This window comes from Lissotriton vulgaris, chromosome 6 (assembly GCF_964263255.1).
Source record: "Lissotriton vulgaris chromosome 6, aLisVul1.2, whole genome shotgun sequence".
Lineage (NCBI taxonomy): Eukaryota > Metazoa > Chordata > Amphibia > Caudata > Salamandridae > Lissotriton > Lissotriton vulgaris.
Window position 1 is genome coordinate 1,046,579,579 of NC_141694.1, and position 25,892 is coordinate 1,046,605,470.

At 43.0% G+C, this 25,892-nt stretch overlaps 1 protein-coding gene across 1 annotated transcript in view; it reads left to right on the forward strand.

Moving 5' to 3' along the window:
• The window catches only part of NUP133 (nucleoporin 133), a 1,523,409-nt gene that overhangs the window by 198,340 nt on the left and 1,299,177 nt on the right, over positions 1-25,892 (forward strand). The window contains exon 4 of the mRNA XM_086927107.1: positions 14,518-14,625. Coding sequence (XP_086783233.1) covers positions 14,518-14,625 — 108 coding nt within the window. The remainder of the gene's footprint in view (positions 1-14,517; positions 14,626-25,892) is intronic.

Genomic DNA, 25,892 nt, shown 5'->3' on the forward strand with positions numbered 1-25,892 from the left:
ATGTTTTGTTTTGCTATCCTATGTTTTGTTTTGCTATGCTATGCTATGTTTTGCTATGCTATGCTATGTTATGCTATGCTATGTTTTGCTCTGCTTTGTTATGCTATGCTATGTTTTGTTGTGTTTTATTATGCTATGCTTTGTTTTGCTATGCTATGCTATGTTTTGTTGTGTTGGTATGCTGTGCTGTGTTTTGCTATGTTATTATGTTTTGTTATGTTTTGTTCAGCCATGTTATGTTTTGTTGTGTTAAGCTATGCTGTTTTGTTGTGTTTTGTTATGCTATGTTTTGTTATGTTATGCTATGTTTTGTTATGCTATGTTTTGTTTTGCTATCCTATGCTTTATTTTGTTATGCTATGCTATGTTTAGTTTTGCTATCCTATGCTTTGTTTTGGTATGCTATGTTTTGTTGTGTTTTGCTAGACTATGCTTTGTTATGCTATGCTATGTTTTGCTCTGCTATGCTTTGTTATGCTATGTTTTTATGCTATGCTATGCGTTGTTGTGTTTTATTATGCTATGCTTTGTTATGCTATGCTATGTTTTGCTGTGTTTGGTATGCTATGCTGTGTTTTGCTATGCTATGCTATGTTTTGTTAAGCCATGCTATGTTTTGTTGTGTTTTGTTATGCTATGTGTTGTTGTATTTTGTTATGCTATGTTTTGTTATGTTATGCTATGTTTTGTTATGCTATGTTTTGTTATGCAATGCTATGCTTTGCTGTGTTTTGTTATGCTTTGTTGTGTTTTGTTATGCTATGCTATGTTTTGTTATGTATGCTATGGTTTGTTGTGTTTTGCTATGTTTTGTTATGCTATGTTTTGTTATGCTATGTTTTATGCTATGTTTTGTTATGCTATGTTTTGTTATGCTATGTTTTGTTATGCTATGTTTTGTTATGCTATGTTTTGTTATGCTATGTTATGCTATGCTTTATGCTATGCTTTGTTGTGTTTTGCTATGTTTTGTTTTGCTATGCTATGCTTTGTTGTGTTTTGCTATGTTTTGTTTTGCTATGCTATGCTTTGTTATACTATTCTATGTTTTGTTTTGCTACGCTTTATTTTGTTATGCTATTTTTTGTTATGCTATGGTATGTTTTGTTGTGTTTTGTTATGCTATGCTTTGTTATGCTATGCTATGTTTTCCTATCCTATGCTTTGTTTTGTTATGCTATGTTTTGTTATGCTATGCTGGTGAGGGTGGTTGGGTGAGTGAGGGTGAGTGTGTTAGAGCGAGGGTGAGAGTGAGAGGGTTGTGAGGTTGTGTATCCTATGCTTTTTTTGTTATGCCATGCTATGTTTTGTTATGCTATGCTGATGAGGGTGAGTGAGGGGGTGTGAGGGTGAGGGCGAGGGTGTGATGGTGTGTGAGGGTGAGAAGGTTGGGAGGGTGTGAGGGTGATATTCTCCCAAACCCTGATGTGCTGACCTCCTGATTAACACTCGACAATGAGTGGCGGAAAAGTGAATCAACCAATATGTGCACCATGTGCAGGAAACAAAATTGTAAAAGTGCCAATATAAGAACGGTCAACAACAGTCCTAGTGCTACAATATGGCAGTGAACCATATCAAATCAGTCAACTCAACATGGCCTTGTATGTAATAATGTGACCAAAACCCAGTGTCACAATAAACAAAACTAGCATGACTTCATGAACCAGTCATCTCCCCCGCTCAGTACCAAAGCACACAAACTTGCACATACTTGTATTCACCCTTAAGCGTTTTTAATTCCAGAGCCAAGGGAGAAGCTGTGAATATGCACCCTGGCACTGCAATAGCCGCTTTTATTTGATACAGTGAAAGTGGAAGGAAGCGCATGACTGACTTTTGAAAAGTGCTTTCTCAAAAAGCGCGAAGTTGAAAATTGACATTTTCAGTGCGATGTCAGTTGAAATGCACATATGTAGTTGTATGCACATATGTACTACCGCTGGGTTGTGATGTTGTCCGCCCAGATTAGCACTGCACCACTGTAATCGGTGAGCTGTACTTACAGCACCGCCACTTTAAAACAATATCTTCTCTTTGTCTGGTGCAGCAGCATCGTTTTAAAGTGCTCCGTTCTAGCTCTCTGCTGCAGCAGGCTGGTTCTACTTCTGATCATACAGTCACGTCAGCTGATTATAAAACAGGATTTGTGTGCGTTCAGGAGTACAGCTGCCTGCTGTGTGCCCCACCCCCGTGCAGCCATGCCGTGAGATGGGTCCTCGTGTGGGATCAGTGGCTGTCACCGGATAAAAAGAGAGATTTTTGTTTGTAAAGAAATGCAAGTTCCAATTACTTACAGCATGGCGGTGCTCGAAGGCATAAGATGCACAAAGGCCTCTAATTTCGACAAAAGCCTGTAAAGACCTGTAATTACACGGCAGGGGTGGGCAACACAATATGAATAGGAATTGAACAAAGGTCACATCGGCGCACTGTGGATAGAGTCGGCCCGCTGAAAAGTGGTAAATAGCCTGCCTTTGAAACGGGCACACCATTATGGCTTTCCATTTACTGTGCTGAGCGCACGAAAACATGGCTTTATTGCGTGCAGCCGGGATCCCTTTCAAGTCAAAGAAACTCAGAAAGTAACTTTTAGACGCCAGCACACATTGTGAAAATAATGTCAAGGCAGCGTAGGCAGAAATATAGATTTATATGTCATTGTTTTTCATTTTTTGGTCAGCTATTCGGTTGTTTTACTTCACAGTCGTGTTTATATCTGTTGCATGGGGTCCCACTGCACCACGTAGTGTTTGCTGTTTAATCCTAAAATAGAAGTTTAACCATATGGTACTCCGAACTTTGGGCTTGCTGCCTCTTGTGCAACCTGCTATTATGGAAGCACTGCTCTTTTCTCTCTGGTTTGTCAGCAAACGTGAATTTCCATTTTCCAGTCTGAGAGGAAATATGTTCTGACTAAATAAGCATTTCTCCCGTGCCGAGTTGTCTCTAGTCAGTATTGGGGCGAGGTGGTGTGTGCTCGATGCGCAAGATGTCAGATCTGCCTCAGAAAACGCCACAGAGCACACAAACCCTGTCTAAAAGGTTTGCCGAACACAGATGGGGTGGAAAACAACGAAGGCCAGGAATCCTGCAGGTCTGCACAGAAACATGTGCCGACAGGCCAGCAGTGAATAATTAGGGGAGAGAGAGGGGAGGTGCTGGGGAACAGATGGTCGTGAAGCACGGGGCGGGGCAGCGGAACCCTTTGAAGTCACGGCCTGCGGCCGTGAATAAGTGACGGCGGGGGTCGGGGCAGCGGAAGCCTTTGATGTGGCAAATGCTGCTGGTAGGGGGAAGCTCGTGCACGAGGAGCTTGTCACGTGATTCGCTTCTCGTGAATTATTGAAAATCCGGATCGTAAAAAGTGGATGGACGGCAATAGGTTCGAGTAAACTCGACCTAAAAAGCACGTCTTGAATAGGTTTGGGGCATAGGAGAACCCACAACCTGTATTTTATCCATGATGATCAATTCAAAACGATCTCTCTTCCTTCTGGATGTGTGTTTTTAGCACACTAGAAGCTAGCAATTCCTTATCAGGATTGCTATTTTGCATTTTGTTGAGCTGTTAAAAGAGGGTCCTATATCATCAGGTAAGGGATTTTTCTCTATCTATATGTCACTTTGGTTGTCTGACTGTCTGAAAGGTGAATCTTTTGGAGGAGAGCAATATCTGTGGTTTTGGAGGCAAGCTAGGTCAGGATCTTTTTTCGTTTTCTAAAATGAACTTTTATAGAAGTAACTGAGAGGTGTGTTGCAGTTTTGAGAATGAGTCATGTAGGCTGGAAGTCTAAAAGCAGAGTTTGTGGGTGTGGTAGGATAATATGGAAACACATGTTATGTTTAGGATCAAAGGAGGTTATCTGTTGTAAGGAGTCAGTTGTCTCTCTCCTGGCAGGTGGTCAAAGTAAAAAGGTGGTGGTTGTTGGTCGAAAATGTAGTTGTCTTCTAGTTTGCGTGTAGTCAGCAGCAAAGGTTAGGGAAGCATTGTGTAAAAAGAACTCTCACAGGAGAATATGTGGGACTTAGTTCAAGGTCTGTTGGGCCACTGCCGAACAGTTATGAAATAAGTTTGATCTGTACAAGGAAAAATGAGCCAGTCGCGAGCATTTGTTGAACTATCATTTATTTACAAATAAGGTACTTGGTATTATGGGTGTTAAGTGGCACGAAATTAGGTGTAAGAGTTGCATGTTTAAGTCGAGCTCGACGTGCAATCAATGCGAAGCATTGATTCTCGAGCTCGACAACTATTGTCACCCGTTTCTGGGAATGTAGACACGAGTCAGACGCGCGCTTTTCCATTCTCAGTTTTGACCGCGGGAGCGCGTCTCTGAGACGCGCTTGCGCAGACGCACACACAGCCCCTGCTTTCGCTTGGCTCGCATGCACTAACGGCGCACACACACACACACACACACACACACAGCCAGCCCCCACCCCCCTGCACACACACACACACACAGGCGCGCGCACACATACACACGCTGCCGCCCCCCACCCCCCTGCGCGCACACACACACACACACACACACACACCCACACACACACACACACACACACACACACACACACAGGCACACACACAGACACGCACGCATACACACGCCGCCACCCCCTACGCCCCCCTGCACACACACACCCCGCCCCCCCTTACAACTAAGCCCCACTCACCTCATCGCCGCCACTCCTGACTTCTGCAGCCACTGCGGAGCCCCGCGTCACCAATGCTGCTCTCTGGCACTCCGTGGATGCTGGCTTCACGCAGAAGGCAGAAGTTCCCGCCCCACGACCGGCCTCACGCTGCCGAACTTCCGGTTGCTAGTTTGCCTATGCTGTAGAAGTTCTATGCATTGGGGTTCGTGCATATTGGGTTGTCTTCTGAAACCTGGTAATTTGGGATGTTGGGGTACAGGGATGCCTTGCGCTGTGGTTCGGAGTAAACAGGTGGGTGTTTTAGGATGTGTCCTGAGCTCGTGCACGTCAGGCTGCTGGGGAACAGATGAGCAGTGAATCGTGTGCTCGAGGCTTTAAATCAGCGCAGCATTAGCAAGAAACGCCACCACTGCGGGCCCTGGAAGCTTCCGGAATGGCGCCTCTCAATATAGCCAGCACCAAGCCGCGCTTTAAGTGCAGCCTTGAAGGCGCTCCACTCACGCGCGCCCCCGCCCCCTTCGCCAGGTGCCGCTGCCCAGGGTCGCGCCTGACGTGCCCCTGACACCTATTCACCGCGTCTAATGAAAAGACCGCTGCTTCCTTAGTCGCAGGCAATTATTTCCCCCCTTATTTTCAGGAACCATAGAATTGCAATCATTCCGTTACTTTTATAGCGCTGCGCTGGTACAAGCCACATAGGGTTTTATGAATGCAGCTAACTTATATATTCCCTCCTCCCCCTCGCTCTCCCTAGCTCTCCGTCTCTCCCACGCACCCCTGCCTCCCCCAGCTCTCTCTGACTCCCACTCACCCTCTCCTCTCCCTTCCTGACTCTCTCTCTTGCAAACTCTCTCTCTCGCAAACAGAGAAAACACAAAATACAAACATATGATTCCATAGATAAACAGCAACGGTTGCTGTTTATCTATGCTGCAACACACACATGCAACCGCAAGCAGACACGCAGCACACCTACACTACAGCACATCACAAAGTGTTATATTATGGCATGGTCTGAGCGTGTTTTTACAGTATATTTCCACCCCAGCATCAATCTGCGCAACCATTCAACAACAACTGGTTCAAATATGTTCTCGCAATGTTTCAAACTTTATTACAAATGTCACAAAAAGATGTTAATATTTCACTTCTGTTCTTGGATTTTCGTCACAATAAAATACACTGAACATAATCTTCACACAAGTTATTTACAAAAGTTTAAGCTATTGCCATTATAAATTAAAATCCCTTTTATTTAAGTATTAATTATTTAAAAAAATTAAAAGCCATTGTAATTTGTAATATTAATACAGCTAAGTCACGTAAATACAAAACATGTTGCATTACAAATGCTATAGGTGTCACATTTGCGAAAGTTATAACTATTGGCATTGTAAATGACAAAGCTATTAATTTAGCTATTTTCAAAACCAACACATAAATAAAAAAAATTGTCATTTACAAGACCAATAGCTCAAACTTTCCTAATGCGAGACCTATTGCATTGCAAATGCTTGTTTTATAGTTGAGGGCCCTCAGGGTTTGGAGAATGCATTGTGGACTGAGTACTTTTTACAGAAGCAAGTAGTCCAAGCCAATTCTATGTCTCCAGTCGAGTCACAAATTATCTCAGTGATGGACAATCTGTTAGTTGTGTTTCCCTATTTTAGAGGGGAGCTAGATGTATCTCTTTCCCGTATAAGAGTGCCAACAACCCGATTTAAGCTTCTTTCACATTGACTGTGGTTTAACGTCCTGCGTACTTGCCGGACTATCCATTTTCATGGTGCTTATTCTGACAGGATGTAGAGAGTTCCATATCTATGGATCTGGGCTTTCCAGGAAAAGAGACATTTAGTATGCAGTATTGCAGGCTGTTGACGTGCGAGCAAGTCCCCAGTATTGCCTCAATTTTCTGGGAGTCCATAGAATCTCACATTATCATGTCTCAAGTCTGTGATTTACTTGTGGAATTGCCAGATATCTTGTCCCCAATCCAGTATTTTGACTAAGTGACCTTCCTTGTCATCTATTCTTTGCCCACAGTATAAGGTCTTTGTTGAAACACCACAATGTTTGTTCAGTTTGACTTGATTTCCAGCTACATTTCCATCATTCTGCCTTCTGCTGCTCTGTAAGAGGCACCTACTGTAGTTATTTTGTTTAGGATACCTAAATAATTTCCAATGTTTGCGTCAAAGTGTGAGGCTGTAAAGTTTTCACTCCTGAGATTGCCTGTGAGAGCAGTTGTTGTCTGGAGGGGTTTATTGTACATTTGGAAGTTGGTGCACTGATTCCTCCAGTCCTTTGTCAGTGTATATATTTTTTTATGGAGGGAAGACTACCCAAAGCTAATTTCTTGCGGGGCAACTGGGGTTGGTGCAAACAATGAACTGCATATTTATTTGTGCCATATATACAATGCAGAAGAGTCCAGTACATTTCTGTCATATATTGGAAATATGCACCTTCTCCAATGTGGATAGGTCAAGTTTCCTTTTTTGACAGTTTTGTATCGCGCAAACTCGACCCAAAGGCATTGGAGGGCTTTACATGGTGCATAAGGACACACACATTTTTTTTGTGAGCACATGGAAATTAAGTGATTTGCCCAGAATCACAGGATGTTGAGCCAAGACTCTTTTTTTTCCTCAGTTCCAAAGACAGCAGGTTTGGCCTTTATTCCACATTCTCTCCCCTTTGGGTATAGTCTTTCAGAATTAAGTATATAGGAGCCAACTTCTAGGAGTGAGTAAAACATGTGAAGTTTTGTTTTGATAGTACTGTGTCTTCATCCAACCTTACATCATCCTTAGAAAGTGGTTAAGCCTCTGCTTTTTCGTTATTGTCTCAACTCCTGTGTAGCAGGTTTAACTTTTCGTTTGTGTACAAATGTTAGGTTAAATATGGCTCCCTTACAAGTAAAGTATCAAGGCTTAATGTAATTGCCAAGCCGCTCCCATTTTTAGGCATTTGATTAAGTCCGGTTTTTCTTTGTCAAAGAGGATACCTGCTAACACTCCAAGTAGCTCTTTCTTCAGGAGAGGCATCAGTTGTGCTTTGCCGGGAGTTCTCCTGAGCACAACTGTTGACTCTGCTGAAGGCTCTGCAACGACTCACAGTTCCTGTAGCCCACCATGTAACTCTGAGAGATAGGCCCACAATGACCCCTACTCACAAGAGACTTGTTTGTTGAAGGCCTCCTGTAGAGGCATTCCAGAGACAATGTTGAGTGGGAGAGTGGCAGGGCGATTTCCTTGTTTCAAGTGAGCAGTGTAAATCCTTTCTTTGGGTGGGTAATGGCCTGGTCAATTTGAGCCCAGCAGTTTCCACCTGTTGTAGACCGTTTCACAGTTTTATTTTATTTTATTTTTTGTCCAACCAGCAGCATGTCATCACAAACATATATCATTTTACATGTTATTTGCGTACGGTCACATGGCATTTGTCACATTTTGGTACACATAACAATTTTTACAATACAGCGATGTATAGTGAATAAATGACCTCTGTAACAATGTTATGTACTTTTGTTGTGCCTTGATCTGTTATGATTCATTATACCCAAGTTGCAAATATTTAGTATCATTGCCCTCCTTGGTGGGTTCTGAGTGTTGTAAGTCCTTGATTCGCCATTATGGTGTGTCAGTCTTCTCCTGCGTTGATTGCAGGTACTGTACTAGTGGTTCCGGTTCCCAGAAATCGCTAGGTCGTGAAGCCTGTGGTATTCCCTCTGCATAAACCTTCAGTGTCTTTCTGCAGTAGATCATGTCTGTGATCCAGTCTTTGATTCTTGGGGGCCTTTTGCTCCCCTAGTGCATAGCTATACGCTGTTTAGCAAGCAATAGTGCAACTGCCAGAAATGTCCTTCATCTAGCTAACTTAAGTGTGCGTACACCTAATATACATACCAATGGTGTGTTTGGTATCTGCTCTGACAACATGACAGTGAGCATATTTGTGATGTCTTGCCAGTACATATGGAGTTGCGGGCATGCCCATGACATATGCAGGAAGTCTGCATTTGGTGTGTTGCATCTCTGACATTCATCGTTCTCCCTAAGTCCAAATTTGTTTAACTTTACCGGGGTGTGGTATATTTGGTGCAAGAACTTAAAGTGACTAATATGCAAGTTACTGTTTGACTTAAGGAGCAGAGCAAAGGTTGCACCGGGTCACAGGATCTGGGAAGAAACTAAGAGGCGCGCGCCGTCGAGCTGCCAAGCCCGCTGCATCTGTGCACGCAGCCGTTCCCCGCGGACCCACGTGTGATGTACACTAATACACTTTAATAGTCTCGGGAGAACTTGTTAAAATTTATAATTCGGCGCGACAAAAGGGGAAAAAAGACACCGCATTTCTGCTTGCAATTACTGCTTTAGTTAACCCCTTCCTTGCTGCCGTCGGCCATTGGCCGACGGCAGCACTACCTCCCCAGTGCTGCCGTCGGCCAATGGCCGACGCGACCCCGCCCGTTTTGCGGAAGTGCCGCACTGCAGGAAAATCTGGGCCGCAGTAAACTGGTTAAAAGAGACTTTTAAAGGGGGTTATTATTTTTTAATTTTTCCAGACACTTAGCATCACAATAGTTGTGGTACACATGGATAAACGGCTTGTGTTTTATAAGACTTTAAACAGTAAGAGCAAATAACTACCTAATACATTTGTTAAATTCCGGTTGAACATATTTCTTTCTTGAAAATTCAGAAAATCCGTGACCAATAAAACGCTGGCGGATAAAGCTTTAAAAATATCGTACACATTGCCGACAGCCCGGTGAACGTTAACTAATTCCCACAATCTACCTATTTATTTTATGTCTGATGACTAACGCCCAGAGAAATGTATGTGCCGCCCCAAGACTTATGTATTTTTTATCCGAGGCAAGGGCTGCGTTTTAAATTAACGTGATTGTGGCTTTTGGAAACAAAGATGTATTAGTTGAGCGGGTATTATTATTAAGAGAGATGTCTGCAAATCAGCGACGCTAATAAATTGGCAACATGAAGTTGTGACTTTTTAAATGTACTTTCTCCGGACAATACTCAACCGCATTGTTTTAAGTTGACACTAACTATAACAATAAACTACAACAAATGTCTGTTTAAATTAACCAAATAAACATTTGTTTCAGGTAAATGCTATCTTTCCGGCTAACGAGCTAAATAACAATTAGTGGCAGGAACATACCGCAGGCGCTTGAAAACAGAAACGTGGAGCATGCCGACAATTCAGTGAAACAAGCGCTGTACACACCGCATTTCCTCACCAGTGCCATTTCCCCGGGTGATTTTTGAGAAATTCAGTGCACGATTACTAAATGTAACCAGTTGCACCTTGACATTTAAACATGGAATGATACTAAATTGTGACTGCGTCTTTTTGAAGAGGAAGGTATCCTTGTATTCACACATAAGTAACGCAAGGGTCAGATTTATAAAAGTTTTACGCCGAGCGTTACAATCGTTTCAAACAAACACTGAGCCCAGACACTGTAGAGTGATAACCGCCCCCATAACGCTGGCAGGGATAACACTTTGAAGAGAATGGCAGAATAGCTCAAAGATCAAAACGAACCGCATATTTGCGGCAACTCAAGCGGCTAGAAAAGACAACTTTAATTAGCCGCACATCTGGTTGCAGGTGTTTGTTCGGTCGTAGAATAATATAGCCGACACTGTTCCCAAAAACAACGAGCCATTTTAGCGCACAACACAGAAAACAAGAAACCAGAAAAAACGGCACCAAAAAAAAATGGCGGCCGCAAACATCCGAAAATTTCGGATTCCGGGGCGTGTTTTTGGCGTTGTGAGTGACGGGTGACGTCACAGTCGAAAGAACGCAAAAAAACACGCCCCGAATCCGAAAGCGACGGGGCTTCATTGGAGTGATGCCCCTCTCCTCCAATGGCTGGCCTCCGTTTAGGAAGCCAGCCAGTTCAAGCCCCCATGCTCCAAAACATTAAATCTCCTCCCGGAGGCTGCGCTTCCCGGAGACTGCACAAGCGCAGCCTTCTGTCCTCGACCTAAAGATTTGCACAATTGTGTAAGGTGTCCCAAGTGAAATATGAACCTATAAAGTATGTGACATTGTGTAATAATATTTGCAAGGTTTCAAAACATTTGTTATAGAAAGCGACCAATTCTTAGTTTTAAACAGGTATATAGCCCTATACATCATAGAGTGCAATTTCAATGGTTCGTTTTCTTCTTTACTGTTGACGGCGTTTCGACCCTATTCGGGATGTAGGGTCTCTTCAGGACCTATAGTATTAAGGACATCTGAACATAGAATTGCTGAGCTATTAGTGGGGTGTGTGCAACCCGTGTTATAGTGAAAGGAACCTCATTGGCACCTGATCAACAAGGGACCCTCTGCTCCTTGATTGTGAATGTTTTTCACATCACAATAATGATTAGAAGCCTGTTTTCCTTGCTGGCACCAGGACCAACGGCACCCCTGCTGTGCCACTGCTTTTTGTGTACCAATATATCCAGGCGTTCACAAGTGATTCTATGTTCACCACACCCAGCCTCATACTCTATCTTATTTAGGCCTAGAGGTGAACCTTTGGCATAGTGTGCCTTATTATTGTATTCTGATGTGCATTGAGCTGAAGGGAAAATGGTAGACTTCCTGATTGGCTCTTGTTTTTGAAGAAAATGACTGTGACAGTCGCTCCCCTATTAGGCTAACTCAAAATGCCACTGAATGTCCACAAATCTAATGGCCTCACAGTAGCACACACCATCTGAAGATCCTCCTCATGCCACTCAATCATTGAAGGTAGCCTATAGTTGACAGGTGTTCTAAAGAACCATGATTTTCTTCTTCCCAAAACTTGATGGGATGATGATTCTAGCACCAAGCCACAATATCCACATCAATCTAAACAAACTGGCTATCCCTTAGAAGCAACTTGATACACACCTGTTTTCTCAACAGCTCATATCAACAGAGTCCCAAAGTCTACATTCATAAAGCACTTACCTGCCCCAGTTATGTTTAATGCTACGTATCATTTAACGCGACCTAACAAATGACGGCGTGAGGCCTCTCTGCAGAGACTGACAGAATCCAGATGGGCTAGTGAAGGGCTGCAGCGTTTCCCCTGTCTCTGGCGTAATCCAGCTAAGTGAATTTGGATAAAAGAGGGAGTATGGACGGCAGCAGGAGAGAATTTGGAGTGAGTTTGCATTACAGTCATTATAGAGTCATTCTGGAGAATGGACTACAGCTGGGCTGAATCTGGAGCGAGGTTGTAAAATGAATTGGTCCACAGATGAAGTGCATCTGAATGAGCCTGGAGTATCAGCAAATTCCATAATGTGGTCTGCTTGTAGGCTCAATCTAAAGCAATTGTGTTGAGACTGTAGCGGGTTTGAAGTACGGATCGCAGGTGGAGTGCATCAGAAGTGAGTCTGGAGTTATGGGCTCATTCCAGAGTGAGTCTGGAGTACGGACCACTACTGGGATGAATCTGAAGCATTCCGGCCGCACCGCAGGAATGTGCTGGGGTCAAAGCAGTGTTGCTGTCTCAGTCCAAATGATCTTTATTGAATTTTCTTAGGATACACTATGGCAATATAAGCTGTTGCCTCTGTCCCCCCACAGCGTGGTCAGCTATCATAATTGTATTGTAATGATTTAAATCTGACATTGGAGCTAACCATCTTCACACCCTCATGTACTTTGGTCCAGTCCTTCGTATTCATGAGGTCATCTAGTGCTTCCTCTCATTTAGTTTGAATTTGCAGTGTCTCAGTTGGGATGTCAGCATGCAGGGCCTCATTTTGGAAATCCATTTGCATCCCCCTGCCATACTCAACAGCATCACCAGAGTTTCAGAGGGGCATGAGGCATCCGGGAATGACAACCAGCGGTCAGGAGTGGTGGGCAAGATCTTTGCGTATTGTAGATATTGGCCCCTTACTAGTGCGAAGGAATCAATAGCGTCATTCCGTGAGGTAAAACGTTGGGCTTAATAGAGGTCTTGGATGGTGTTACAGCCCCTATCTTTCCATCTCTGTTGGACATGGAATCCACTAATATTAAAAAGGGTTGAAGAGAGCAAAATGGCATGTGGCACCCTGCACAATGCTCGCTTGACTGTTCCCTCCCATAAGTCACAGATCAAGTGTATCGGGGAAAGGATCCTTGCACCCCTCATCATAAGGACGGGTAGAGTTGTATCTCCGTATAAACCATGAAGGAGTTTCTTCTCCCAGTTGTCCTCTGGGTCCAGCCTGAGGACTGCATGCTGTAACTGCGCTGCCATATAATACAGTTCCAACTGGGGGACCTCGAGACCCCACAGCCCCCAGGTTCATTTAAGAGTTGAAAGGTTAACCGGTTTCTGTTTATTAACCCATAGTAGCTTCACCATTAGGCTGTCTAGGATTTTGAAGTAGTGCTGGGGAATCGGGTAAGGGGTTCCCTGGAGGACATACAGGCATCTAGAAAGCACAATAATTTTGGTGATGGTGACCTTACCCATTAAGGAGAAGGGTAGGTCACTCCAGAAACGAACCGAGGATCGCAGTCATTTGATTACCCTCCCAAGATTGAGATCTAGGAAGGTTTGGGCTGTATGGGCTGACTTATTCCAAAGGTACATCACACCCCCCGCCTCCCATGGGAGTCCTGTCCTAGGAAGCACCTCAAACAGGTTATCTGCCATGACCCCAGTGGAAAGAGGGTGGATTTTGTGGAATTAACATGGAGGCTTGACTAGTCACCAAATTCCCCTATCGCATATCCATTGCAATGTTTTGCCGAGGGGGTCGGTGCCATCCAGGTACAGTGGAAATTTCCCAGGAGGCAGGTATTTGTTTCCTGCTCCTGACCCCAGACTTCCTGGTGGGAAGAAGAGCAAGAAGTGGCACTTGACCAGGGTAGCATTGGGTCCACCTTACAACACTACAGTGTTTGCACAAATCTGAAACAACCTCACAGAGGGAGGAGGACAGAGGAAGATGGCATTTGAATTCCTGGCTGTGATTTCAGTGTTTTTTGCCAAGTCTTCATCGCTACTGACATCACGGTTCATAATCCATTTATTTTATTTATTCATTAGTATCTTCATATAGCATAGACTAGGTCATGGGGAATGTCACAGCATCTGCACTGTGCTTAGGAAGCACACATACAACATCACAAGATAGGGGGTCTTTAGTACCAAGGTAAATCGCCAGTTGTGAAATATTAATTTTAATTTTACTGACAGCCTCACTTAGTAAGACCAGTTGAGTAAAAGGTATTTTCTTTTTCTGCTTCTCATGTCTTTTTGTAGTGTAACTTCTACTAATGATCTGTTGTAAAGTTTGTCCAGTATTTTGCCAGAAGGCCATTTAATACTGTTATGTTATGCAAGCATTTTGGCTAAAAAAGCTTGTGCATTGCATGGTTCTATATTACCTGAAGGCAGGTCTGAGAGTTACAAAAAGGTTTCAGTCTTTGATATCTGGGACACTTATTAAATATTTCAGACGGAACAACGATGGTCTGCCTTGCAGAGAATTAACATTGCAAGTTATTAAACGGATACTAGGATCTTTTTTTCATTTTGAAGTTGAACATTTCTTAACAGGACTTTTGTATTTCTTATACACTGAATGGATTCATTGATGTCTGAATTTGTTGGGTCTTTGCTGGAACATTTACTGAAGGTTGCAGTTGTGCACATCCCCGTTATATTTTGTTAAAAATCCAGTAATGTGTAGGTTGATAGAACCATAAAGATTCTTCAAATGAAGTGTGTTGTAAATTTCTACATTTCTTATGTTGCTTTTTTTTCTACCTTGTTAACAGAAAATACAAGTTCTGTGCATAACTCATTGCTCTGCATTCTGTATTTAGCTTATGGTGTGCAAAGAACTGCAGTTGCCTCCAAGTGAATTCCCAGGAAGTGCTGATTTGGTGTCCATTTCATGTCCTGCTTCATCAGGAGAAAGTTCATCTATACAGGTAATCTTGTGACTGGTAAATATATCCACACTGCAAACAATATTGAAGTCTAGAGCACATAGATCTCTTACAGATAGCCATAAATGCCTTCAAAACCAATTGCCGAAAAAATTGTGTTTGCGTACTCGCTCTGTTTTCAGGGCAGCATGTTTTCATTGGTGTAAGTTTCTGCTAAGAATAGTTATGTGTATTAGATCAGCTCATTCAATAGCAGCAAACCATGCGTAAGGGACCTCTGCGAATGCCCCCAGAGAGTCTACTCCCTCACTTGTTAGACCTGATACGTAACTCTTTTCAAGCCCCCACTGCAGATACGTTTGTCTATGACTGCCCAATCCCTTTCAAATATGAGAGAGATAAGCTGGTTACACCACAAATTCAGCCCGCTCATGCTACATGGTACTGACTCATAGGGGGAGTGAAGGAAACAATTCTCAGTTTGATTTTCAGTTTGTGTAAATGTCATGTCTAGATTCCATGTATAGTACAACGACTGAAGAATTTACCTATATGACTCGCTGTGATGACGTACTACAGTATATACAAACCTAATAAAATCTGTTTACAAAACAAATTCAAGTTAAACATGCATACGTTTGCCTATCAATGGACTTGGGTTAGTTCCAGGCGGCTCGATGTTGGCCTACAGGTTAGAGTGCAACGTGCAGGTCATACTGTGCTGTGTCTTAGCCTGTTGTGGGGCTAAAATAATCTATGGCGAGTTTTCGAGTGCTAACTTGATTAAATGTGTTTACTTCCCCACTGTCGCTAGATTGCAAGCCTTGGTTTCAGTAAAGCACAAGTCGGAGGCCTCCTTGCAAGTCCTCACACCCTTAGCCGTAAAAATAGGGTGGAGCAAATGACGGGGATCTTCAGCCAGTTTGGAGGCAGCAACACAGCAGGTGCAACCAAGATTTCTTGCGGTATGAGCAAAGCCTGCACGAGATTGCTTCTCCTTTACGTGCCCAAGCGGGATTAAAATATGTAATTCTTAGCACAAGGAGTCTCATGTAGAGTATATTCCTGCAGGCCTGAGCTTACAGTGCGTCTCGTAGAAAAGGTTGAACTTTCGCCAAAATGTGGGTTATCCAGTGCCGCAGTAATTGGGCTTAGGCGAAGAGTTGCCGAGTCCTTTTCAGACTAAGCAACCAGTATTTGCCTCTTCATTGCGCTTTTCCAAGCAGATAACGGGATGGCGGGCAAGTGCATGCTTTCTACTTCTGTCTTCAAGCTGACGATTACTTGCTCCAGCCTGAAGTGCCAGGGGATCTCTCCTCCTCGAAAATAATTCTTAGTTGGTGTTTGAGTGCATCTTCTGGGGCTCTCGGAACCCTGATGAAGAACTTGATTAGGCTCCCCTGTAATGCCAAATCTGGTCTACCAAGACCAAGCTCCAGACTCAGCCTTGCTTTTCTGGCTTGCAGCGGAGCTAGCAGCACTGATTTTTTTAGGCTTTGGGCTGTGCAGCTATTATGAACTTATCCAGGGCGCCCATGAAGGCCAGGTGTCCATAGTTGATAACCAGTATCTATTTAGCTTTCAGGACTGTTGGCATTGGCTCAGCAGTTGGGCTTATCAGGTGTTGGCTCATTTGCTTCAATGTGTGGATGGCTCTGTCTGCCTTTGCTCTGAGGTGTTTTAGGTGGGTGGGTGGTACTCCTTTCTCTGAGACCCAGGCCCAAAGGTAGTTGTAGACTGTTGTTGTCCCTATTTAATGTTCTCCCAATTGCCAGTGGGCTTGCCTTTTGTGTGGATATTTTCCAAACACAACTATCTTGGTTTTGCTCTGATTGACCAGCATATGGTTATCCTGGTTGTAGCAGTAGAGTGCTTTGAGGGCTGTCTGGAGGCTCACCCTAGTATGATCCATTATTGTTTTGTCATCCGCAAATTGTAAGATAGAGAGTCTCTCACTTCCCAACCTTGGAGCGCCTAAGCTGGCTCCTTCCAGGACAGCCCCCAGATCTACACTATAAAGATTGAAAAGTAAAGGTGCCAAAACACAGCCCCGTTTGAGCCTGTTGTTTGTGGCGACTCTTGATGTCACTGTGGTAGGGCTTGTTTTGTCCTGAACCCATGTTCCTTGATATAAGGATATAATTGCCTTCAGGAACTTGTATGGGAACCCCCAGGCTGTCAATTTCCCCACAGTCTGCCGCAATCCACCCTATCAAATGCAGTGCTGTAATCTATGAAACTGCAAAAAACACAGTTGACGGACAGAATGCAGAACAATGTCTTACATTCACCCCAGTACAAAGATCTGGGCCTACATCCATCGTTGAATGGAAAGACGGCTGGAATGCCAGAAACCGGTCCTCTGAAGCTTGTTTCCGGTCCAGGGAAGGCATGGCTTGGCAGTTCGGGCTGGACTGTTCCCATGAGGCACAGGGTCAGACTGATTTGCATATAGCCATGTCTGAACTGGGGTGGCAGAGTGGGCCAAAGAACGGTGATGGATTAAACCCAGATCTTTTGACTGGGTGTGAGTGTTTGATTGATTCAGATGCTCCGTCCATCACTACCCCCTTTTGTACCGCTTTTGGCCGCTATAAGTGTGGCAGGGTATGCTCAGACGTGAGTCCCTTGCTCACTTTGCCACTGGATTCAAGCAAGCCGGGCTGAAGACAGCTGGAATGCCAGAAACCGGTCCTCGGAAGCTTGTTTCCGGTCCAGGGAAGGCATGGCTTGGCAGTTCAGGCTGGACTGTTCCCATGAGGCACAGGGTCAGACTGATTTGCATATAGCCATGTCTGAACTGGGGTGGCAGAGTGGGCTAAAGAACGGAGATGGATTAAACCCAGATCTTTTGACTGGGTGTGAGTGTTTGATTCAGATTCAGTCCATCACCACCCCCTTTTGTACCGCGTTATCTATGAAACCGCAAAACAAGGCCGGATGCTTTTTCTTCACCTCTTGTATAGAAAGGTATGCCAGCGCAATGATGTTGTCCATGGTTGAACTGTGTTGCCTAAATCTGCTCTGATAAAATGGGAAGATTCCTTTCTCATTTACCCATGACTCTCTCCTTCAGGCATAAGCCTTAGCATCTAAATCCAGCACGGCAACAAGCCTCTAGTTAGCTGGACAATATCGGTCGCCTTTTTTATGGATAGGGAATAGAATGGATCTCTCCAGGAGTGCGGCATCATTGCTGTCATGAAAACGTGATTGACAAGTGGGGTCAAGATTGGAGCCCAAAATGCCTGTGCTGATTTGAATCCTGGGGCGTGGATCTCGTTTGGCCCTGGAGTTCCATCACAGCAAATGTTATTGATGCAATTACTTAGCAGTCAATGATAAAAGTGCCTTGGTTGAGGGGGTGCAGGCTTACTTCCAGGCATCTCATTATGGTGGTCCCCTTGTCTGATTAGTCTTTTGAATACAGATGTTTGATGTTCCTTTTCCAGATATTTTTGACGAACAATGATGATCTCCTTGCTCTATGGTTGCGAGCAAATGTATCAGTTTGGACTTTAAAATCATTATACTGGGAATGACTGGCTTGAAGTTGATGACCAGCCTGAGGCTGAAGCCCCACACTACCATCCTCTCTTGTATATTTTGACAGACGGGACATGCTCCAAACACCACCACCACTGAGCATGACAACATTATGCATTACCTTAATGATGCGTCTGGGACAAAAATATTTTGTTTCACCTTTGGGAGACCAAACCGCCTTTTTGACAAAGACAAGATCACCCACTTTCCAAACAGACTTCCGTGCACCCATCATCACGTCCAACCTGCATTTGTAATTTTCCTGGTACCTTTTCACTCTCCAAGTGTTCATTATACTGCCCATATCTTTTACAAACAACCATAGGGGATTTAATTTAGAACCAGCAGCCCTACCCTTGAGCTTTTTGAATGGAGAACCAATCACGCTGTTGGGAGTATTTCTGTGCGCCCATAATTTTTCCCTAAGGATGGGCTTGAGAGGGGATCTAGTCTCTAGGGCAGTCTGAGCAGAGGCTCTGACTAGGCTATTCATGCTCTCAACTAAGCCATTAGCTTGCGGAGCATAGAGGGCAGTCTTGTGATGAGTGATGGAAAGGTCTTTTAGAAAATCTATCATCTCTTGAGAAGTGAATTGCACTCCTTTATCAGAGACTAGAATATCAGATAGGACCTCAAACGTGAATGCATCATTAAGAAACTCAATGATATTCTTTGTCACAACGGAACTCATACTGGAGGCAGAGACCCACGTAGAAGTGTAATCAACAAGGACTACCATAAACCTTTCAGAGGGAGACAAGCTGTTAAATCGACCAACCATGTCAATGACAAGTTTTGACCAGGGACGTTCACGTATGGCCACAGACGAGAGGGGAGTAGTCCTCACTTTTCTTGATTTATCATTCCCCACACATATATTACCGTCTCTAACAACATCTTCTACTTGACGGTCAACCTCCGGCCACCAATAGGATTCCCCGACTCTTGACTGTTAAGTTGCGACCAAGATGCCCCTCATGTGCCAAATTGATTATTTTCTCTCTCATCATATCTCATCATACAGGGAGGTACCAATCTCTCACCCCGAAAAGCTCACCATTCGAAATGTTCAATTCTTCGCTAACATTCCCGTTACCTTTTGCACAGCTGGGAACATCATTCAAAGCGGGCCAACCATTGGCAACAAAATCCATAACTGGTTTTCTTGTTTTGTCACTTTCAGAACAATCTTTTAACTCTTCCTTATTAAGAGCTGACTCCTTTACCCAAGAAACCGAGCTGTCAGGACTGTTGGAAGTATTTTTCTCTAAGGGCATCCTTGAGAGAAAATCGGGCAGAATATTTTGTGAGACCAGGCAGATACTGTACGGAAAAATTGTATTCCCAGAGTCCTTCAACCCACCTCTTAATTTTGGGTGTAGTGCTTTCAACAGTCCTACAAGAAAACGTGTACAAGGGGCTTGTGGTAAGTCCTAACCAGGAATGGTGAACCCCATAAGTAAAATCTGAAATGATTGATGGCCCAAGAACAGGCCAAAGCCTCACGCTCGATCACCGAGTACCGCTCTTCCTCTCCTCTCAATGAACGAGAAGCGAAACCAATGACCTTCTCACTGGCATCAACCATTTGGGATAGGACAGCACCCAAACCCTGCACACTGGCATCTGTGGTCAGGATAGTCTTTTTATGTACATCAAAATGACCCAAAGTTGGCATGCGCGCAATTCCTCTTTAACTTTGTTAAAGGCATTGACACAATCTGCTGACCACTTGAAGTCAACACCCTTTTTTAACAGTAATCTCAGAGGTTGTACTACACTTGCACAGTTATACACAAACTTTGAGTAGTATTCCGATAAACCAAGGATAGATTTCACTTGGTCTTTGTTTGATGGAGCTGGTGCCTGTAATATCACTTCTACAAGATCAATTTAGGATCTAATGCCCTCACTAGAAATGGAAGGATAGGATAGGATACTGACCCAACCCTGAATTTCAGAGTGAGTCCACGTTCTTCTAATCTGGACAGCACATGGAACAGTACCTCATCATGTTTGGCTCTATCCTGCCCATAAACAAGTATATCGTCTTGAAAAAATAGTACAGAGTCAATCCCAGATAACACATTTTTCATCACTCTCTGAAAGCATGCAGCAACACTCGCCAACCCAAATGGCATTCTGATAAATCTAGAAGTGCCCAAAGGGGTTACAAAAGATGTAAGTGGTCTTAAATCTTCATGTAGTAAGATCTGATAATACGCTGACGATACGTCCATCACGCTGAACATACAAGCACCACCTAACTTTGCGAGAGCTTCATTAATATTTGGCAAGGGCTGCCTGTTGACCCAGATACAGTTATTTAAACTTCTCAAGTCCACACACATCCTAATTTTACTGCCCTTATCTTTGGGAGCTAAAACAATGGGAGCCAACCATTCCGATGACTCAATTTCCTCTACAACTCCCAAATGGAGAGATTTCAACATGAGGTTCGGTGCTTTCCTTACTCTGTGTACTACCGGTTTCGCCTTGTCTTTTAAAATAATTGTGTGGCTATGTTCAGTAAGAAGACCAAGTTCTCCACTGAAAACCCTAGGATAGTTTCAAACAATATCTTGATTGTCACCTTGTTGTAAAACTAGCATAACTTGGTGAGGCGCATTTGGGTTCAAAATAATTCCAAGGTCTTTTTGATGATGCCAACCTAAAAGATTATCTCCATGCTTGGCAACATATATTTTACCAACTGTTTCTCTTCCTCTGAACACAATGGGTTGTATGGAATACCCAATTAAGTCCTTAGTTTGCCCCCATACCCTACAAAATTGATGTCCGGTGGCAAAAGTTTTATATTATTGGACTTGAAAGTGGCATAGCAAAATTTGTCGCTCAACAGGGTATAAGGTGAACCAGAATCAACCAGCAGTGGAACACTTGTCACCAATGTTTACATCACATTTCGGCATGGTCACAATATCAGTATCAACAAGTTTTACATCATGCACAGGCTCAGAATTGCTTTCAGTAATGCATCGCTTGCTGACATTCTTTATCATCCTCAACAAAGTTTACTTTTGTGTTTCTACACATTCTGGTATAATGTCCTCTTTCCCCACAATTCCTGCAATTTGTGCTTTTAGCAAAACAGTTGGGAACATTTGGTCCATGGTTCTGGTTTCCACACCTAGGGCTTTTTGGCTTGTTATCCTTGTTCAAATTATAGTTGAACTTTTGTCTATGCAACTTAGCTAAAACTCTCTCCTGCTTGACATTTGTTTTACTCACAGTTGCAACTTTAGTGCCAAGTGATATATTTTCAAGATTATCTTTAGTTATGTTGGCAATGTTGTCACTAGGATTAGCGCAGCTGCGTATTTCTTTAATCCAATGAGAAGTATGCTCAATACTCTTAACAATAGTAATGGCATCTTTGTGATTCGGATTTTTTTATAACAACTTTTCTTGAATTCTTAAGTCATTAGTGCAACACACCAGTTGATCACGGATAAGGGAGTCAGATAACTGTTCGAACTCATAAGTCTGTGCCACTGCCTTTAAAGCTGCAACATAGTTACCAACTCTCTCACCTTTGGCCTGCACGCACATAAAAAATGTGTGCCTTTCCATGACCTCATTCAATCGTGGTCCAAAATGAATTTGAAGTTGTAGTACACATTTCAAAAGCATCATTAGGTTCTCCAGCCCCCCTGCCTATTGTTATGGAATCCAAACTATTGTATATATTCCTGCCTTCAATGCCAAGATTATGGAGAAGAACTGCTTGTTTCCTTGCGGCAGAGCATTTTTCACCACTGATTGTTATGAGGTAGGAATCAAAAAGTGGTTTCCATTTCTTCCAAGGAAGAACAGGCTCGCCTCGCTCACATCAAAACTGAGGAGGTTGGCTCATGCCACTGGACGTTGACATGCTGCAAGAAAGAGTAACTTATCAAACTAACAAAATAATTTAAAACAACAATTTGACACAACAATCTAATATAACAAGGCAAAACAACAAGCTAACTAAACCCAAAATTTCCAGTATTGGAAGTTGTCCGCTAATTAATTCCACAACTGCTTTACATCTTTACTTATGCAAAATATGAGACGTGCTTGCTGCTGCAGGTATTAGTTAAATAAAGAAAGTCAAACTAATGAAAATTAACACAATACATTTAAATAATTAACTTAACTTGAGGAAGTTCTCTTCATGAAGTGTGCCGTTGACGAGCTTTATAAATTTACTTTGGTCTTCCTCTTGAATAGTACACACAGCAATTGGTAGGCTGTTGATTAAAGCAAGTCAAATCAGGCTTTTACGATGCTGCGTTCTGCGTGTGCGAGTCAGGGCAGTCGATGCGCACGCACCACCTCACTGGAGCTCTGATGATATCGCTCCGTTCTCATTCTCTGGCACACACGTTACCCTGCTGGAGTCTTCATTCGTGCGGTAAGTTCGCTCGTGTGTTCAGCACTGCCTGTGGTCATTTCAAATGACAGGTCTCGTCTCTGGGTCAGTTTTTGCTTTGCGAGTCTCACTCACTTAACGGCTGCAGTCAGTCTTCACTTGAATCTTCACTTCAGTCTTTATTTTTTAATAACGTAGCTTTGCCACAAGTCTGCTCAATAACTCGATTACACACCGTTACCCGCAGTCTTCTTACGGCCAAAATAGCACACGTTAAACAAATGAACAGCAGACACACCTTGCTTGTTGTCATCTGTATGTTTCTTCTTAAGCACGCTGGGTTCTTCGGTGCGTGTAGTCGTCGCCAGTAATAAAATGAAGTTTCTGCAGTCCGTTTATTTTACACCCATCGGAACAGTCCACACCAACAGCAGGCGCTGCAACCAACTCCAACTCTCTGCGGTTTACACGTTCTGCTGCTGATGTAGTTTACATTCTAAAAAGGAACTATAAACTTAAAGGGCAAGTTACAACACAATAGGTCTGCAATTTCTAACACAAACAATAGTAACATAGTTGTTCCCTTGTAGCTTACTGCATACACACACACACACACCATAGCATCAGCTCCTCTCTTTCCACTGCCTCAGTGAGTTCCTACTCAAGGGGTCACATATGACCCTAGGTGGTGAAGGTCTGGGGAAAAGGAGTGCATATGCATCAGCTGTATTATTGCACTGCATCAAATCCCTAATCTAGTCAATCACTAAAAGTAGGGGGCCTTGGCCCCAACACATTGCCACTTACTGCTTAGCCAGTACCAGTTCTAAGGACATATAGCTTTCCATGTAGACTAGGATATTCTTGACATACCCCAAAAATATCCGAAGAGGGGAATGGTGCAGCCTATAGTCAGTAATGTTTGACAACACTGAGAAAATGTTCGCGAATAGGAGCATGCTTCAGGGCATATTCAGGCCAAGGGTATGAAGCCAGCCTCATTTAAGAAGGCATTGGGCACAGCTCTCATCCACATCTAAAACAAATGATCTATTTTAAAAGTAAGGAACACAGGCAGAGGTAGTACAAGTGAAGAGGTTTATTTGAAGAAAAAGACCCCTTAGATGTTCATACCAAAGCAGCAATCTTCAGAATGACCAAAGAGCATTCTAGCTTAGATCATAGATATGTTGACATTCTAATGGCTTAAAGAAACATAACATATAAGAATGTAACACATCTCCCTTTCCAAAATAAAAAAAAACAATTAAGAATACCACATATAATCATTGAACTTGCTAGGCTTTACAATAATTCTTCCAGATAATCTCCTTGAACTCGGAACATCCTCCTTAACCAAATTGGAAGACATTTGTTGAACATTACATGGGGAAATTACAGGAACAGTAGAAGAATTTGGTGGCATAGCACTAGAATTAGATTTGGGTACGGAAACAGAAACATTGTTATACCTGTTCAACCACAAATTCCGTTCTAGTTCATTGCACAAAACAATGTTACAAAAATTCCATTTCCGTCCATCATCCAAAAGCACACAATTACCCATCACTTCCAACACCTTCTTTGGATGAGACCACCTGGAAGAACCATCCTTTGACAAACCAAAACGAGACGACCTCACCATATCACCAACATGGAAAGATTTTTCTGATTTCTTGAGTTTACTGTTGTGTCTTTCTACATACTTCTGTTGATAAGCATTCATTCTATCATTCAAACTTTCTTTTTGAACCTGACCACAAGCAGTTTTGAGCATCCATGCGGGAGTTGCCTTATTGTTAGCAGAATGTCCCTTGAGAAGGTGAAAGGGTGATACTAAAGTTGCAGAATGTGGAGTATTACGATAACTCCAAATCATGTCTTTGACTGCAACCTTACAATCAGCACCATCAATCGTAGCCAACTGTATGCATTCTTTTAATACACAGTTGAACCTCTCAACCATACCGTTCTCTCTAGGACAGTAAACAGCAGTAGTAATGTGTTTCACACCACATAAGCGTAAATAGTTTTGAAACTCATTAGCAACAAATTGTGGGCCATTGTCAGTAGTGATGGTTTCAGGAAAACCCTCTCTATGGAACAACTCATCACAAAAACTGACTATGTTAGAAGCCTTGATCTCCTCACAAATGCTACTTCAGGCCATTTGCTGTAATAATCCATTAAAACAATGGCAAATTTTCCAGCAATATTTCCAATGCTAAACGGACCACAAATGTCCATAGCTAATCTTTGCCACGGTCTGTCTGGAAACAAAACAGGACTAATGTTAGATTCTTGGGAAATGTGAGATTTATCACTGCAGGTGCATGCCGAACAATTCCTAACACGCCTTTCCACATCCTTATCCATGCCTGGCCACCAGAAATCACACCTACATCTCCTTTTCATACCGGACATACCTGAGTGTCCCACGTGGACAAGATCCAATAATCTGTCACGTAAACTAGATGGTACAACAAGTTTGTCAGCTCTCCTAACAATACCCGCATCCATATCATAAGAGAGTTCTGGCCACACAGTTTTATATTCAGACAATTCACAATTACTCCATGAGAAACTATTGCACGGTGAAGTTAATCGCACTATAACTTCCTTTAAAACAAGGTCTTCTTGAACAGCTTTTTTCCACTCTATTTCATCAATGGCACCATTACAAATTTCCACTACGGAGGCTATAGACCAATCCTCATCTTGATCCAACACAGAATCCTCATCACAAACAGGAAGACGAGATAAACAATCAGCATTAACATTCTTAATGCCTGGTACATATTTCATTGAAAAATCATACTCTTGTAGTTTGTAAATCCATTTCGCGATTCTAGGAGTGGCCTTACCAGCACCTTTGGTTGAGAATATATCCACAAGGGGTTTGTGGTCAGTCCTTAGTTCAAAATTAGTGCCCCAAACATAATTCCTAAAATAATTTACTCCCCAAAAACAAGCCAAAGCTTCTTTCTCAATGACTGAATATGAAGGTTCAGCACCCTTCAATGTACGGGAAGCAAAAGCTACAACCCATTCCAATCTATCTTTACCCTGCATTAAAACTGCTCCTAACCCATATGCACTTGCATCAACAACAATAATTGACTTTTTGTTGGGATCAAAGGGTTTAAGTGCTACAGCATCTATTATGTTTCTTTTTACATCCTCAAAAACAGACTGGCATTCAGCACTCCACACAAATTTGGCACCTTTTTTCATTAACAGCCTTAAACAGAAAACTTTGGAAGCAAAATTCGGCACAAACTTAGAATAGTACTCCGCGAGTCCTAAAAAGGAACGAAGTTGGTCTTTATCAGATGGAGATGGAGCATTCTTAACAGCATCCAATAAATTCTTTTTAGGTCTAACTCCC